Source organism: Labrus bergylta, chromosome 8 (assembly GCF_963930695.1).
Source record: "Labrus bergylta chromosome 8, fLabBer1.1, whole genome shotgun sequence".
In the NCBI taxonomy this organism is placed as follows: Eukaryota; Metazoa; Chordata; class Actinopteri; order Labriformes; family Labridae; genus Labrus; species Labrus bergylta.
In genome coordinates, this window is record NC_089202.1 from 9,605,727 (window position 1) to 9,620,433 (window position 14,707).

Below are 14,707 nucleotides of genomic sequence, written 5' to 3' on the forward strand. Positions count from 1 at the left end.
TGGCATCGTCTTTCATTACCGTCCATGTATGGACAGAAAGAGATAAACTGCCCGACTGCAAAGAGTTACCAAATCTTCAAAGATTTACTTCATGCCTAAACTCTGTCAGCATTCCTAACTCACTGTGACAAAAAGACAGCAGCTGACCAGCTTGTTTGTTTGTGGTTTGACTGAAGATTTGCAGCGTGTGTTGTTCATGTTGCAGTTTGATCACATCTCACCCACAGTTCTTTGATGTTGGTCTTTTATTTCTATTTGTAGACTTTTATTGACCGATTTGTCGGCTCGATTAATATACTGCAGAGAATACATCATGCCAGAGTGAACTCTCCACTAAAACAAAACGAGATAAACGGTTTATCTTGCAACTGATTTTACTGACTTATTACTAAAACACTCTTTAACCCCTTCAGCTAACCAACATTATGACTGAAATGGGCTAACAAGCTGACAGTTTCATGTCTGAGAATTTATTTTCAATAATGAAACCATGAGAGCTATCACTGTTTTACAACAACACTAAGTGTCTACAGCTCCATGAAAGTGTACATATTTATCAAAACGATTGCCTTTAAAGCACACTAACAAACTCAAAGTGACAATGCTACATGATGTTGAGTATCAGGATTGGCTCATCATCAAAGTTTAATCCATAAGGATGCTAACATCGATACACGTTGCACTAAACACGTGCAGGAGAAGTTGAAAGACATGTTATTACTTTTCCGAGACTTTAAAAAAATACAAAAGAATAAAATAAAAAAGGGAATCAAAAGGATTGTGCTTATAATATTATATTATATTAATATTTGGCCATATTAAAGTGCTCTTCTAGATAAAAGTGTAGGGTTCTCTAGAGTCATTAGGATTCATCCTGCAGGGGAGATTTTACAAATTCACAAATATGCATTAAAATCCACATAGACGTTAAAATATCTGGTAACTACAGGACAGGCTAACATCGCATCTTTTAGCTTCTAGCTAATGCTATACATTCAAGATGAGGCTGACTTCCCTGTTAATTCATTTCTAAAATGTAAGCATGAAATGAAAAGAGACAGTATTAGCTGAACAAAATATTTACAGTTGTTCCTCAATCGTTTTGGCTCATTTTTTTAAACAGTCCTAACATTCTCTAAACTGTGGTGCAATTGTCACAGTTTCATGGTACAGCTAAACTCTGTTGCATGTTTGCAAAAGGAAGTTAATCCCCTCAAAAGTTACATTTACGTTTTAAAACCTAAGGTTGTGTCAGTTTATTGGCCACTGCCACCAAAATGAAAAAGTTGTATTGGTCAAAATGTTTTGGCTTTTTCTCATCTTTGTGATGTTTTCGTCACCATGTCAGTCAGCCCTGGAAAAGTTTCTTATATTAAATCTCCATTTCTTGCTTACTGTAGGTACAATTATTTATTCGACTCACTTAATGCTACTTTATTCTGTATCATACTGAACATTTTAGATTTAGATTTCAACATTAGGTAAAAGTTTACTGGGACAGATCCAGACTGTACAACACAGCAGTAAGGCTCAGTACATCTGTGCAGTTCATCTGTTTGTGTAACAATTTGTTACGTCCTGTATATAAAAAAATCTAACTTTGGTCTTCCATATAAAGTCATATACAGAAGACTTGACACAAAACGACACCCATGTGTTTCCTAGTACCTATACTGTCAGATCATTTGCCAATTTAGCAGACATCACAAAGATCCCATGTTATGAATATTTATGGAGTCTGTCTGACCCATTTTGATGACTGAATGGACAGTTATTGTGATGGCTCAAATCACGAAAGAAAATGTAAAGGTTGTGAAGAGTTTGACATTTTAACTGAGAATCAGCTGATCCGTTCTGATCAGTGAGCCCTAAACAAAGGACATCTGTGCAGATTTGTAGAGAATTGTGATTACTCTTTTGCACACATCGTACCAAAACGATGCAATTTGCCTGAATGAATGAGAAATTCTAATCTGTTGAGAGGGAGAAACTAATTGTTCAGAGGTTTGAGCTGAATGTTTTGAAAAATGCTTTTCTTATTTGAAAAATGAGCCAGTGAGAAAACCTGTCATACCTGAGGCCTACATTATTTAAGTACACCAGAGCTAGCGTCCTTTAAGATGGTTAACATGTGCAATTATTTATCCCTAACCAAACAAACGACCAAGACTGTATGGAGGAGTTCAGTGAAAACATGCATTCTTTTTATCTCTTTTTAAAAGTATCTGCTTGTGTCGCCTTTTGTTAAAATTTCATGCTGATAACTGGCAACTGAAATCAACCCTCATGTTTCCTTCAGCCACTCTGGCTCCTAATTAGTCTCTCTCTCTCTCTCTCTCTCTCTCTCTCTCTCTCTCTCTCTCTCCTAGAGGAGGCTGAGGACAAGAGCAGAAACCTGCCACTAAATAAATGATTCTAACAAGACAGTCCAAGCCACTTTGAAAGGAAAATAATCAAACAACACATCTAACTACTTTTGATCCTATTAATCTGATACAAGTGTAACTCTTTTATTATGTTGAACTGTTCCTTCAAGTTGAATTTGAATTGTAAGAAAATGGACACGTTCCAATAGTGTACTTTCGGTATTACTAACTTCCTGAATTATTACTAAAGTCAAACCACATCTATTTAGTTAAACAGCGTAAATTATTTATGGTGGCCTATACTGCAAAATGAGGTGACACCATCTATTTACATGAGATGCTCACAACAGCTGTTCTGCAGGTCCTATTTATTAACTTCCTGCAGTATTCACTTGTTGCTGAGTGCAAAGAGCCAAGAGCAATGTGTCACATGTTGCTGCATGATTTATAACACTACTTTATGTGATGGAAATAGCCTTCAACATGACGTACAGCTCTATCCTACATCCTCTGTCTCTGTGGTGTTACCAAAATCAAGTGTTTGTTGGTAGAGATAGATAGATAGATAGATAGATAGATAGATAGATTCTATGTTGGACTAGAATCCCTGAACTGGGTGTGATAGGAACAAAAACCCTCAGAAGCCAAAAAAGTGAAAACAGCTGTGACAATGGAAAAAAAACAGGAACATTTGCAGCATACTCTCTAAAGGGTATTTCAACAACTTTAACATTTTCTCCACTATTTTCATGTATTTCCCCTTTTCCTTTTAAACCACTCTGAGGCAAGCTGTGCCTCATGACAGGCTTTTCTAAAGGATCTCTCAGTAGCCCCTATTCAGCCTCACCCACTTTTCCAAAACACACATAGCCCAAGCAAAGTGAAAAGCCTCCTCTGTCCGCACTGTTGACACAACAACCAAGAGAACTGAGATAACACTGTGTGAATCCCTAAATCATCAATCAACATTGCATGTGAGCCATAGCATTTCTTAATCAACAAAATCACTTAGACTCAAGCTGATATTTAAGGATTAGGAGAGACATCTGCCTGGAAAGTTTTGGCACAAGCCCAGTAATTAGGCTACAATTAGAATGACTTTGAGTTACATAGGCTAGAATTTTAGCATACTGTGCTGAAAATTGTCATTCAAAATGTTTTACATCTAACATCTGTATAGTGAAAGACGTGTTAAAATTCCTCTTTTTTGATTGTTCCAAACACTGTGTAGTGGGTAAGATGCGATGTAGAGCTGATTCAATCTGAAAAACGATCCTGTCTGTGGTCGGACACGCAGCGGTGTTTACAGCTACTCGTAAAGGCACTCTGTTCACGATTTTTTTTAGCCTGTGGTCAAACTAAAAGCTTTCTATACAGCACTGCAGAGGCCTGTCAAAGTTTTCAATTGCAAACAGATGACTTGCCCTCATAAACTCGTTTCTGCTTGTCTGGAGAGGAAGAGGAAAGGGGTTCAGAGTTTCCATGGAGACTGATTGGAGCCATCATATTATAAAAGAGAGTTTCACCCAGTGTCTAAAGTGGTTTTAAATGCTTTTAAATGCTGGCTTGTTTCACTTTTAAGATTTACACCGAGCACTCTAACAGCTTACTATTTAACTGCTGCACAATGTTTCAGTAGTGTAGGCTACTGCTGCCTCAGAGAACAGGAAAACAACCTCTGCAGTGCAACTTTGAAATGCACATTACTTAATAAAATGACAAGATTTCCAAGGGCAAACGCCTGAGATGGTTTAAAAAAAAAAAAATAAGAACGAAAGAGAAAAATCCGCACTCACCTTGACCGAGTTACACGTCAATCCCAGGTGATGACTGCCGAGATGTTTGGAAACAGTTTGTTTCTTTGACCCAAAGGGGCTCGTAAAAACACCCTCAAGCTATTGAACATGCAGCCCCGTCCTCCCCAGCCTGACATGCACACACATGCACCCTCCGCATTCAGCCCGTGTGTAAAGCATCAGCTTCCACCGCTGTACGGAGGGGGGAGGCCGTGCGTGACTGACTGAATCGAACACCAATTAAAATGCAGGACAGAGCACCGTGACGCCCCGGTGGGGCGGAGTTTGCGTCATTGACCGCATCTTTTCCATGACGCGTTTTGGAGGTCCCCAAAAGCAAGGACATGAACTGTTCATACTTTCAATCTCATCACAACGCACGTGACTCTTTAAGGTATGGCCTTTTTTTTTGTATTAGCCTACTGTTTATTGCGTTAACGTATTTACGTAAGCTATTAAATCCTCGTGTCCAGCGAGGAAATGGAGTCGAATAGTTTATTTATAAATGAATGAAATACACGATGTCGAAATCATCCAAGTGACCACAAAACCTTTTATCAGAAACGAATCCAGAGTCAGTCGTGACAGATTTTAAATTGATGATCTACCACCACCTGCTGGACAACTTTATGAATCACAGCTTTTCTTATTTTCAAAATGAGAAATTGAGCATGTAGGCCTAGTGAAAGAGATAAATCATCTGTTGCATTACATTCTGATTCAGCAACTTAGCATATGGCCTACAGCATGGATTGGTAATTGACCTTGAAGGCAACACAAGTGCAAGTTTTTCATTTTTACTTTTTGGCTTTACATCAACAGTGGCATAAAATAAACAAAATAAACGTATTCTTTCACCGACTTGGTTTCCTTTCAGAAGTGTCTGCATTACAAATTCAGATGTTTTTCTGCAATATTCATGGAGAAATAGTACCAGCACATTCAGCTGTTAAACCAACATCATGAATGAGGCTTTTATACATCTCAAGGCTGCAGGCTTGCTGCTCAAGGACTCGCTGTAACAAAAACACTTTTCACAGAGTCAGCCTGCCTGCAACAGATTATGTGAGAAGAAGAGCATTTTTTTTCCTTTCACAGGGGCGACCTAGATGGTTACTGCAGCACGGATAACACAGAGATGGATTCCATAACACAGCAAGCACAATGTTCTGTGATGAACTCTGTGTCACATCTGGAGGGGGGAAGAATCATCTTCATACAAGTGTTATCCTCTGTAAAATTAAAATGGTTACACTGAAGACCAAAGTATTCATCTGTGCTGCCTTCTGAATTTCCTGCTGCTGAATATTCTTTGTGAACTGTGCGGGCATAGTGAACTCACAGAAGTGAGCTTTGAAGGCCGAGTCTTTTATTTTACCCTCACAATCAGCTGTGGCTTATGGGAGCCTTATATAAGGCTTTTATTGTATAATTCATCCAGAGCTCTAATGAATTTTGCAAATGAAAAGCATAGAACCAAAGAGAACAATATTTGCAAATTAGCTCAACGGTTTTCTTCTACAATATTGAGCAAACACAAAGTCAAATTACCAGTTTAAAATGTTGTTGGGCATAAAATATGAATCACTGTCTTCTATCATGGGCATACTAGAAGTCTTACAGCCTTCCCAGTCACTCTTTTGTTGTTGTGCCAACCAGTTTAAAGAGCCTTAGTAATACTAAAGATATCTGTAAAACTAAACATGTCATTAACCATGACTGCATAGCTAATGTTATATAATATAGTTACTTCTTAGTTACTTCTGATGGATGATTCTACATAGCGATCACTACCATCAGTGTGTGAAAGGGTGTGAATGGATGGGTGTGACGCGGAGGCCAGCCGCGTATAACCGTAGAGGACAAATCTATGAACTGGAGGCGCTTCAGGTGTGAGCGGCTTCGAATCCAGCTCAACCCAAAACAAAATCCAATATTTGGACCAGAATAATTCACTACATTTTACACGAGCTGGTTAAAGTGAAATGCATCAACCTACTGTGGAACAAATCATGAGTAAAGATAGGAAGATAAGATTATAATAATGTTACTATTAAATGTTTAATTCAATTTAATAATTATAATAAACTATGTCTTGTCTATAAACAAATGAATTCATAAAAGACTACACTGAGTGTCTCACATCTTTCCCATAAGTAGCTGTTACTACTCTCAATAATTGTAAGTAAAAGATAAAAATGTCCCCAAATACTGCTGCAGTGTTACTTATGAAAGGACTATATCAAGTCAAATTTCAGTCGAATAAATCAGTTTGAAAATACCTCAAAAGAAGTTAAAGCTCTGAATTCAAGCGAGTGTTTAAATATCAGTTTAGATCATCAGATTATCTATTTTGTTTCAATATTACGGCTGCTTTTATGTACATGTTGCATTTTACTGCTGTAGATGCTTCAGGTTACATAAAATTGATATCACGTGAACGAAAATGAAATGTACAAGAACAGTCCCTGAGTAAATTTAGAGCGATCACCTTGCCCAGCCTCCACCATCACACTGTGCCGTCATCATTCATGCACTTCCTGCTCCGACCTCCGACCTCAGCGGCGAGGAGGTGTGGACATCAGGAACGTGAGGAATACAAAGGAGAAATCCTTCCTGCATATTATCCCGTAAGCTCTTTTGTAAAGCGTCTCTAGACAACACTTGTTATGAATTGCCGCTTTACAAATACTGATTGATTGATTTTTTTTCACCATAAATATCAAGAAAAAACAGTAAGAGAAATACCTTCTAGATATTTTATTAAACACAGTGATAAACAGTCAACTCCCGGAAGCAGAAAAAGTTCTCACTGTGACCACATTATAAACATGTGCTATAAACACCTCGCAGTCTGACACAAGAAATAACAATTATTATTTTTCACATGGCACACAGTCACACTTGACATGCTGACTGTTGACCTATCAGGTGGGCTTCCTTAATAATTGTAGCATGCATTCACAGCATTTGACCAACGATATAAAGCCCAAGCTAGCCGTCACCTACCCTCATATAACAAATTACTTTAAAACAGGAACGCAAAATGGCTGAGAAAGGAGAGGTGAGCAAGGAAAATGTATGGCTTATTGACTCCTCCTGAGGGGTAGTCACAGCTGGAGGGTGGGAAGCAGTTTGAGGAAGAGTTGTGACAGGTATGCTGACTGTGCGGCTGCCTAATGCCGCCTGTCCGGCTGACTGTGAGGCTGGCTGTCCGGTTGACTGTGAGGCTGGCTGTCTGGTTGACTGTGAGGCTGGCTGTCCAGCTGACTGTGAGGCTGGCTGTCCGGTTGACTGTGAGGCTGGCTGTCCGGTTGACTGTGAGGCTGGCTGTCCGGTTGACTGTGAGGCTGGCTGTCCGGTTGACTGTGAGGCTGACTGTCCGGTTGACTGTGTGACTGACTGTCCGGTTGACTGTGAGGCTGGCTGTCCGGTTGACTGTGTGACTGACTGTCCGGTTGACTGTGAGGCTGGCTGTCCGGCTGACTGTGAGGCTGGCTGTCCGGCTGACTGTGAGGCTGGCTGTCCGGTTGACTGTGAGGCTGACTGTCCGGTTGACTGTGAGGCTGACTGTCCGGTTGACTGTGTGACTGACTGTCCGGTTGACTGTGAGGCTGGCTGTCCGGCTGACTGTGAGGCTGGCTGTCCGGCTGACTGTGAGGCTGGCTGTCCGGTTGACTGTGAGGCTGACTGTCCGGTTGACTGTGAGGCTGACTGTCCGGCCATATCAGACGTCCTGTCTTTATAGGACCAGAGCAGGTTACACGGGGAGAGGGGGATTCAGGGACACAGGGCGCAGAGCTGGCTTGGAAAGTCTGAAAAATAAAGCATATGTCTGTTAATGTGGTTTCTTACAGTTAGTCATACAAAGTGATCATTAACACTGTTTTTACTTTATGAGTATTTCAACTGGGGTTAAAAATATGATTTTGGTAATGTAAAGAGTTGTTTGTTTTGACAAATCAGAAATAAGGTGACTTTGTCTTCTGTGCACATAAAAAAACAATACATATTCATATTAAACAAAGTGTAATCATCCTGTAATATGAACAGTGTTAGTCGTGTTTCCTGCATTTCTAATGACAAAAAAACAATGGATATCACACTAGACAGACAGATAGATTGATATACATAGGAGAATACAATACTTCTCTGACACCTAATAATTAAAATAAAATCTTTTTAATTCAAACCAATCTCACATGCAGGCTTTAAAATAGTCATGTACTCTGATATTAATTCAAAAATACCCCCAAACATTAACAAATACATTTCTGTGGTATGAAAAGTTCTATACAAAAAAGTCTAATTTAAAAATGAACTTTAAAATAAACTACATTACAAATATTCACAATGAGAATGTATGAACTAACATATGATTGAAGGAAACGTTTCAAACTTTATATAAATAAAAACCGTGAAAGAGTCAAACAAAGAGGATTATCTGTATCTGTCAGCAGGAGAGAAATATAAAACACTGACATTTAATCCAGTCGTGCTCAATAATCAAATGAAATAACATTAATTTTACAGTTAAAAACAGTATAAAGGTAATGTTAATGTACTACCTTGCTACGTTAGCAAACAAAAACAACAAATAAACTATCATTTAACAGGTTTCACAATATAAATGAGGATTATTAATAAAGTTATTGAAAACATTAGGCATACTTACGTCTCATAAGATGGACTTTTTGACAGAGTCATAACAAAAAGGTGATAAAGTGTCGAGCTGACGAAGTTCTCTTAACTTTCTGATGAAGACGCTGCACTGACTGTCAGACTGTCACTCAAACGGGGTCTCCTTACCTTTACCAAAAGGGTGAAACAGCGCCCCCAAAATCTCCGTAGTGGCCAAAAGTATATTACATTCGTAGTGATAAGGACTACCATAGAGAATGAATGGGAAAAGTTAAGGAAGTTAAGGACTACTAGAGCGAATAGAAAAGCGCTATATAGGCCTAAGCTCAAGTGCATTTACCATTTACCATTGATTGACATCAATCATTATCAATTGATTGGGGGGGGGGGGGGGTATTATACTCTAATATTCAGACTTAGCAATTATACTTCCTCCATACTTGTATTTCAGGCAGATCAGATGCTTGTATCACATGTCTGCAGAAAATAACCTCATGGTCCTAACATCTTTCTCAATGTTGATGTTTTTGACCAATCCAATCCGAGCAAACTGCTTCTTTTTTTTTTTTTACCGTTTAAAAAAAAAATGGAATTTGACCAACTCTACATCTTAAAGCTCCTGTAAGTAACTTTCGCTTTATGCCAGCTTTGGCGACCCATGTAGCCAAACTGGTACCTCTTATATCTTTGCTAAATCGTTCTATGCATGCGAGCATAGTGTTTTTTCCATAAAATATGTAAAATTAATAAATAAAAGGTTGATGATGTTGCAGAGTTTAGCCGCATTAAAAATTCCTGAATAGAAACAGTCAGTCCTTTTGTAGCTCAATATGAATTTCAGTCAGTTTCATTACCAGCTAAAAACTCCTCACAGGGGCCATCAAAAAATAGTAAAAACAAATAAACAAATAAATAAAGCTAATAAACAGGTAGATAAGACCCAAACATCAATACAAAATATATCAATAAAAATCAGGTAAAGAAGTGTTAAGAAAAAGACAATTGATAGAAGTGAGTTCTAAGAAGAGGACACTGAGTTTGCCTCTCTGTCATCTCCAAGCAGGAAGTTTCACAAACGTGGGGCACGAACTGATAAGGCTCAGTCACCTTTTGTGACCAGTCGAGTTTCAGGAACTGCTGGTAGGGCCCTGCTGGAGGATCTCAGGTAGCGGTCAGGCTCATAGGGAGTTAGCAAATAGGGTGGGGCCTTGCCATTGAAGGCTTTAAAAACAAGCAATAAGATGATAAAAATCATTTTTAAATCTCACGATTAGTCAGTGGAGGCAGGAAAGGACAGGTGTAACGTGGTCATTTAGTTAGTTATTTAGTTAGCAACATTTCAAATTCTTCATTAGGATATGAATAGTTTTACAGTAAGGTATTAACTTGCCTCTAAGCGTCATATGAATATGGCTCAGTTTTGCCTCCATGATGTCAGACTTTCATCCATTAGGTTTATCCATGCAGGTAGTAACAGTTAATCCCATGGAAGACGTGTTTTTTCCCTGTGGCCACATTATCCCTCAGGTTTACAGCAGCATGTGTGATGGAGTTGTTAAAGTTGTGATGGGCTGCAGTCCTACTGAATGAATTTTGAAGATCCAGTAGACTGAGAGTCCCCAGTCTGCCCTCGGGGAGAAAATCGGGTTGGACAGAAGGCCTCGGCAGGATGCAGGGGTTACAGATACTGTGTGGAATTACACTGCTTCTTCCCAGTTTCTCCTGTTCTGAAGACCTACAGAATATCCCTGACTCTGCACCTGCTAGATCTTTGGTTCCAGCTGAGTGACCCAGACTGGATACATTTCTACTTACTCTAAATCTCATATTTTCACTACATGATTCATCTTTAACACACAGGTTTTCCTCTGTTTTGACCTCTGTCTCTCTCTGGTAAAGTTGGCGGTGGTGCAGGTCCAGGAGTCGCTCTGTGTCAGCGTTAGCCTCTTGGCAGCTCTGCAACACACTTTCATTAAACTGGACTCTGCTGTTTTCTCTCTCCCTGCCCTTGTGCGCAGAGCTATCTTTTTCAATTTGTTGTTTGTCAAAGACCTCCTGGGATGGCTCAGCACTCTGTGCCCCTGTGGAACCTGAGCTGTTCTTTGATTGGCTGTGAACCCTTTGGTTCGTTTCTGTGGCCATATTATGCTCAGCTGTGATCGCCAGTAGCCTTGGCTGGTTTATATTATCTGAAGCAATGCTTTGGTTTGGAGATGGAGATAGATTTGGGGGTTCAGAGCCAAAAGGACTGTAGGTGTTTCTTCCTAAACAGCTCCTTTGTCTTCTTCTACATCCTTTTGTTGGTTTCGAGGGAACAAACACAGGGAAGGAGTGTTCTCTCTGTCGGGAAAGAAAGGATTAGGATTTTTTTTTTATGGCACACTGTGAATACTACTGTACAAAAGGCAAAATGTGCATTGTTCTTAAGAGCTTTACCAGTGGGGCTTTAAGTGAATTCATCCCAGTGAGGTCGCTCATTTTTTCTCTGAAGTCATCAATCTTTAAAGGGTTTGCTGACCCTGATCCTGAAAAATAAGAAACTTCAAATCAGAAATAACAAAATTTACATCATGTATCGTGGCTTTATTATCAGCCCTTACTTAGAGGACTAATACATAATTTTGATAATATAAAACAATTACAAGTGACAAGAGACTGTACTTTTCTTGTGTGTTTCTAAAATATGATGTAAGTTTCAGTACCAATAATATCTTTACAGTCCCTAACAGTGTTAAGGCACCTTCACCTGTGTAGTGCATTTGGTAAGAGGTGAGCCAGTGTGTCCTCTCTACATTTTTCAGCATGTTGCTCGTCCTCTCAGATAATGTCAAATCCCAGTCTCGAAGTCTTTGGTTGGGCAGCACAGTCCTTGGAGGAGTGGGGTAGAAAAGCTGCTTCTCTCCCCTCAGTGGCTTTGAATGCTGGAGTAAGATGTCATACATTGAGAAAATCATCCAGACAGTTCTTAAAGTCATTCTTAACATATTTGATCATGTCAAAAATATATAGCCAACTACTTTAACAATATTTCAGTACTCACATCTAAGAAGCCATGCTCACCAGTCCACAGAACAGCTTTATTATTGTTTTTAACAGGGGAATCCAAAACCTCAAGCCGATATGGATTTCCTGTGCAATGGAAAATAAAGACATCTTTGACCTGTCAGGAAACTAAATATTCCATCTTATAACATTGCCCTCTTACCTTTAGTTTTTTTCAGCAGAGTGACATCAGGTGCTCTGTTTGGGATCAGCGGGTTGAGGACAAGTTTGGAAGTTGCTCTGACTCCTGTTTCAGGATCATCTGGAGAGCAGAATGATGGGAACATTGCAAACTGGGAGATGTGGGATGAATAGGGATGCTGCTTTGGAGTCGCAATCTTTATCATTTTCTCCCTATTACAGAAACAGGGAAATAAGATGAATGTAAAGTTTATATGCAAGTAGAAAGAAACTAACTCTATTCTGTCCATGATTTCACAGCAGAAGCATACTCACGCCATATTTATATCAGTCGGTTTTGGTACGCTGAAAATGCAAAGAAAATGTCTGCATTTGTTTGACTACATTTTATCCTGATATAATTAAATGTTTCATTTTTTGAATGAAAATATAGACCCATGGCTACTCACAGCTGGTCATTGAGGCGAACTTTACTTTTCTTTCTGCCAGTATTGTAATAGCAACGTTGACTGATGATAGGCCTGTAAAGGTAAAACACTTGAAATGTTTAATCCTGCAACTATGTTTGACTTTCTGAACAAGTTCTGTGTCTAAACTCACTTATTTATGATGTTTCCTCCGTAACCAAGGTGATAATTGCCACCTAAACCAGGTGAGATGCTGTGGTGTATTGATGACTTGGGATCCATCTCGCTGCTCTGACACAAAATACAGGATGGTGGGGAGAGGGTGAAAGGTAAAAGGAGTGAAATGTTTTAGTAAAGAGAGAGGAATATGAATCAGGAGGATAGGTGCTGTGGCCAGATTATGTTTAACTATCTCGCTATGCTACAATACTCTGCCACAATACCCATTAAATGATTATATATAAAATCAAATACAAGAAAATAAATATAAAAAAATAACATTAAAAAAAAACACTTACCAGGCAATGGTCCAGAAGAAATCAAACCAATTTCTCCTTTTTCAATGTTACCTCGTTAGCTTTCTACTTGTATCTTATTTTTTTGTCTTTATCTCTCCTTTAATGCCTTGCTGGAAAACCAATCGCCCTTCTGGGAAAATTAAGTTGAAGTTGAGTTGAGATAGCCAATAAGTGTCTAATATTCTCCTGGTGTAGATAGGAAGCAGCCCTCTTCCTCTGAAATAGATACCAGTGAGGCTTGCGTCGATAGGACTGGACTCTCTTGTGTTCTTGTAAGCAGTGAGGTGGGTTTGAATTCCTTGGACAGCCAGAGTTACAACAAACAAAAGGATCAGAGTGAATGACACCCGACCTAGCCCACAGCACACTGTGAGTGAGCAGAGTGTTGCTATGAAAACATTTGAGACATGCTGAAGCAACATCATAACTATGTTGATTTGCTTGAACAAGAACTAACATCAACCAAAACCTTTTGAAAATGTGTTACTCTTTAGCTTTTTGGGGCTAACAGCTGTAAAACTGGGGTTTAAATTGTGCTGAATTTTCATATATTGTCTATAATTTGATATATAGTGTGCAATCACTGATCGGAATGTCCATCATCCAGTTATCAAAGGCGTCATAATAATCTGATAATATTAAATGTTCACAGTCTGGTGATCTCACAGAGCTAAGCAGAATGAAAATCAAGCAGGGTCCAGCTTACAAGCTCTGAAACCAGATACAAGCTCTGTGTGTGTGTGTGTGTGTGTGTGTGTGTGTGTGTGTGTGTGTGTGTGTGTGTGTGTGTGTGCGTGTGTGATAGGTATGTGTGTGTGTGTGTGTGTGTGTGTGTGTGTGTGTGTGTGTGTGTGTGTGTGTGTGTGTGCGTGTGTGTGTGTGTGTGTGTGTGTGTGTGTGTGTGTGTGTGTGTGTGTGTGTGTGAGAGGTGTGTTGTTACAGGAGTCAGGTTTTCATTGTCTGCATTCCTATGAAAACATGGAAACAGTTAAACGGTTATGCGATCAGATTTTCTTCTGCCATTCTACTATTTCATTTAGCAGACACTTTTGTCCGAAGTGACGTACATATGAGAGTAAGTGCATCACAAGCAAGGACCTAGAGAGGATGAAACAACGTCAGTAAGTGCTAAGGAACAGCTTTAAGTCTGATCCTAACACGTCTGTATTCCGATGCAACACTGAAGCAGTTGAAAGGAGTAACAGGCACCTTTGTGAAAGTAGTGATGTGATGTAAAAGTAGAAACAGGCACCTTTATAGTTGATTGAGGAATTGTGTGATTATTTTTGTTAATATATTTTCTGAGGATTTAGTGGAGGGTAAAACTGCGCTGTCCATGGTGCTGGTATTCTGCCTCGGCTGAGCCTGCATACAGGACTACACGAGAGTCTGATGCAAGTTTAAGAACACAAAAAGGAACTGTAATGCACATGGCTTTACCCATTTTATCATGCGTTACATATCAAAGGGCTCAGTAAATCTATGAGGATCAAGGCATCATGGAGTTATGAGCTTTTTACTTTGTCCTCAAAATTCTGTCTTTTTCATTTATGTTTCCTTCTTTCATTTTTGAAAGAAGTCACACTTCTGATTTTTCAAACCTAAAAGTCACCATGATTTTTCAAATCTGGCCTTCTTCAAGAGATCGCTATTTCCGTCAAACACCATGATGAAATTTTGTCCCCGTTAAGGAACCTTGACTATTGTGTCAGCCCTTGGTGAGTGCTCTCAGCTGCTGTTCACCTTTAGTATGAAAATGTTAAAACTCCTGGTGAGTGAACAAAAGTGCATTTAAA

At 39.3% G+C, this 14,707-nt stretch overlaps 2 protein-coding genes across 4 annotated transcripts in view; both read right to left on the minus strand.

The window, feature by feature from the left end:
- Positions 1-4,342, minus strand: part of osbpl3b (oxysterol binding protein-like 3b) — a 33,016-nt gene extending 28,674 nt beyond the window's left edge. For 2 of the 3 annotated variants that reach the window (XM_065958337.1, XM_065958336.1), the window contains exon 1: positions 4,163-4,342. The gene's annotated coding sequence lies outside the window, so the exon portion shown is untranslated. The remainder of the gene's footprint in view (positions 1-4,162) is intronic. The other variant, XM_020637432.3, reaches the window with a different exon arrangement.
- A 5,347-nt stretch (positions 4,343-9,689) lies between these two features.
- LOC136179866 (sperm-associated microtubule inner protein 4) lies at positions 9,690-13,299 on the minus strand. The gene is made up of 8 exons (XM_065958115.1): positions 12,587-13,299; positions 12,436-12,507; positions 12,302-12,331; positions 12,009-12,199; positions 11,844-11,932; positions 11,550-11,724; positions 11,240-11,328; positions 9,690-11,143 (listed from the first exon to the last, which is right to left on the minus strand). Exons 1-8 carry the CDS (start codon positions 12,673-12,675, stop codon positions 10,259-10,261), a joined length of 1,620 nt encoding a protein of 539 aa, XP_065814187.1. The 5' UTR covers positions 12,676-13,299; the 3' UTR covers positions 9,690-10,258.
- Positions 13,300-14,707: the final 1,408 nt, after the last annotated feature.

Bases quoted from the DNA above. Each gene is read 5' to 3' on its own strand.
- LOC136179866 (XM_065958115.1), bottom strand. From the start codon at position 12,675: ATGGATCCCAAGTCATCAATACACCACAGCATCTCACCTGGTTTAGGT. The intron at 12,200-12,301 runs GTGAGTATGCTT...TTTCTGTAATAG, and splicing joins CCGACTGATATAAATATGGC to GGAGAAAATGATAAAGATTG. The intron at 11,725-11,843 runs GTGAGTACTGAA...ATCTTACTCCAG, and splicing joins GTGAGCATGGCTTCTTAGAT to CATTCAAAGCCACTGAGGGG.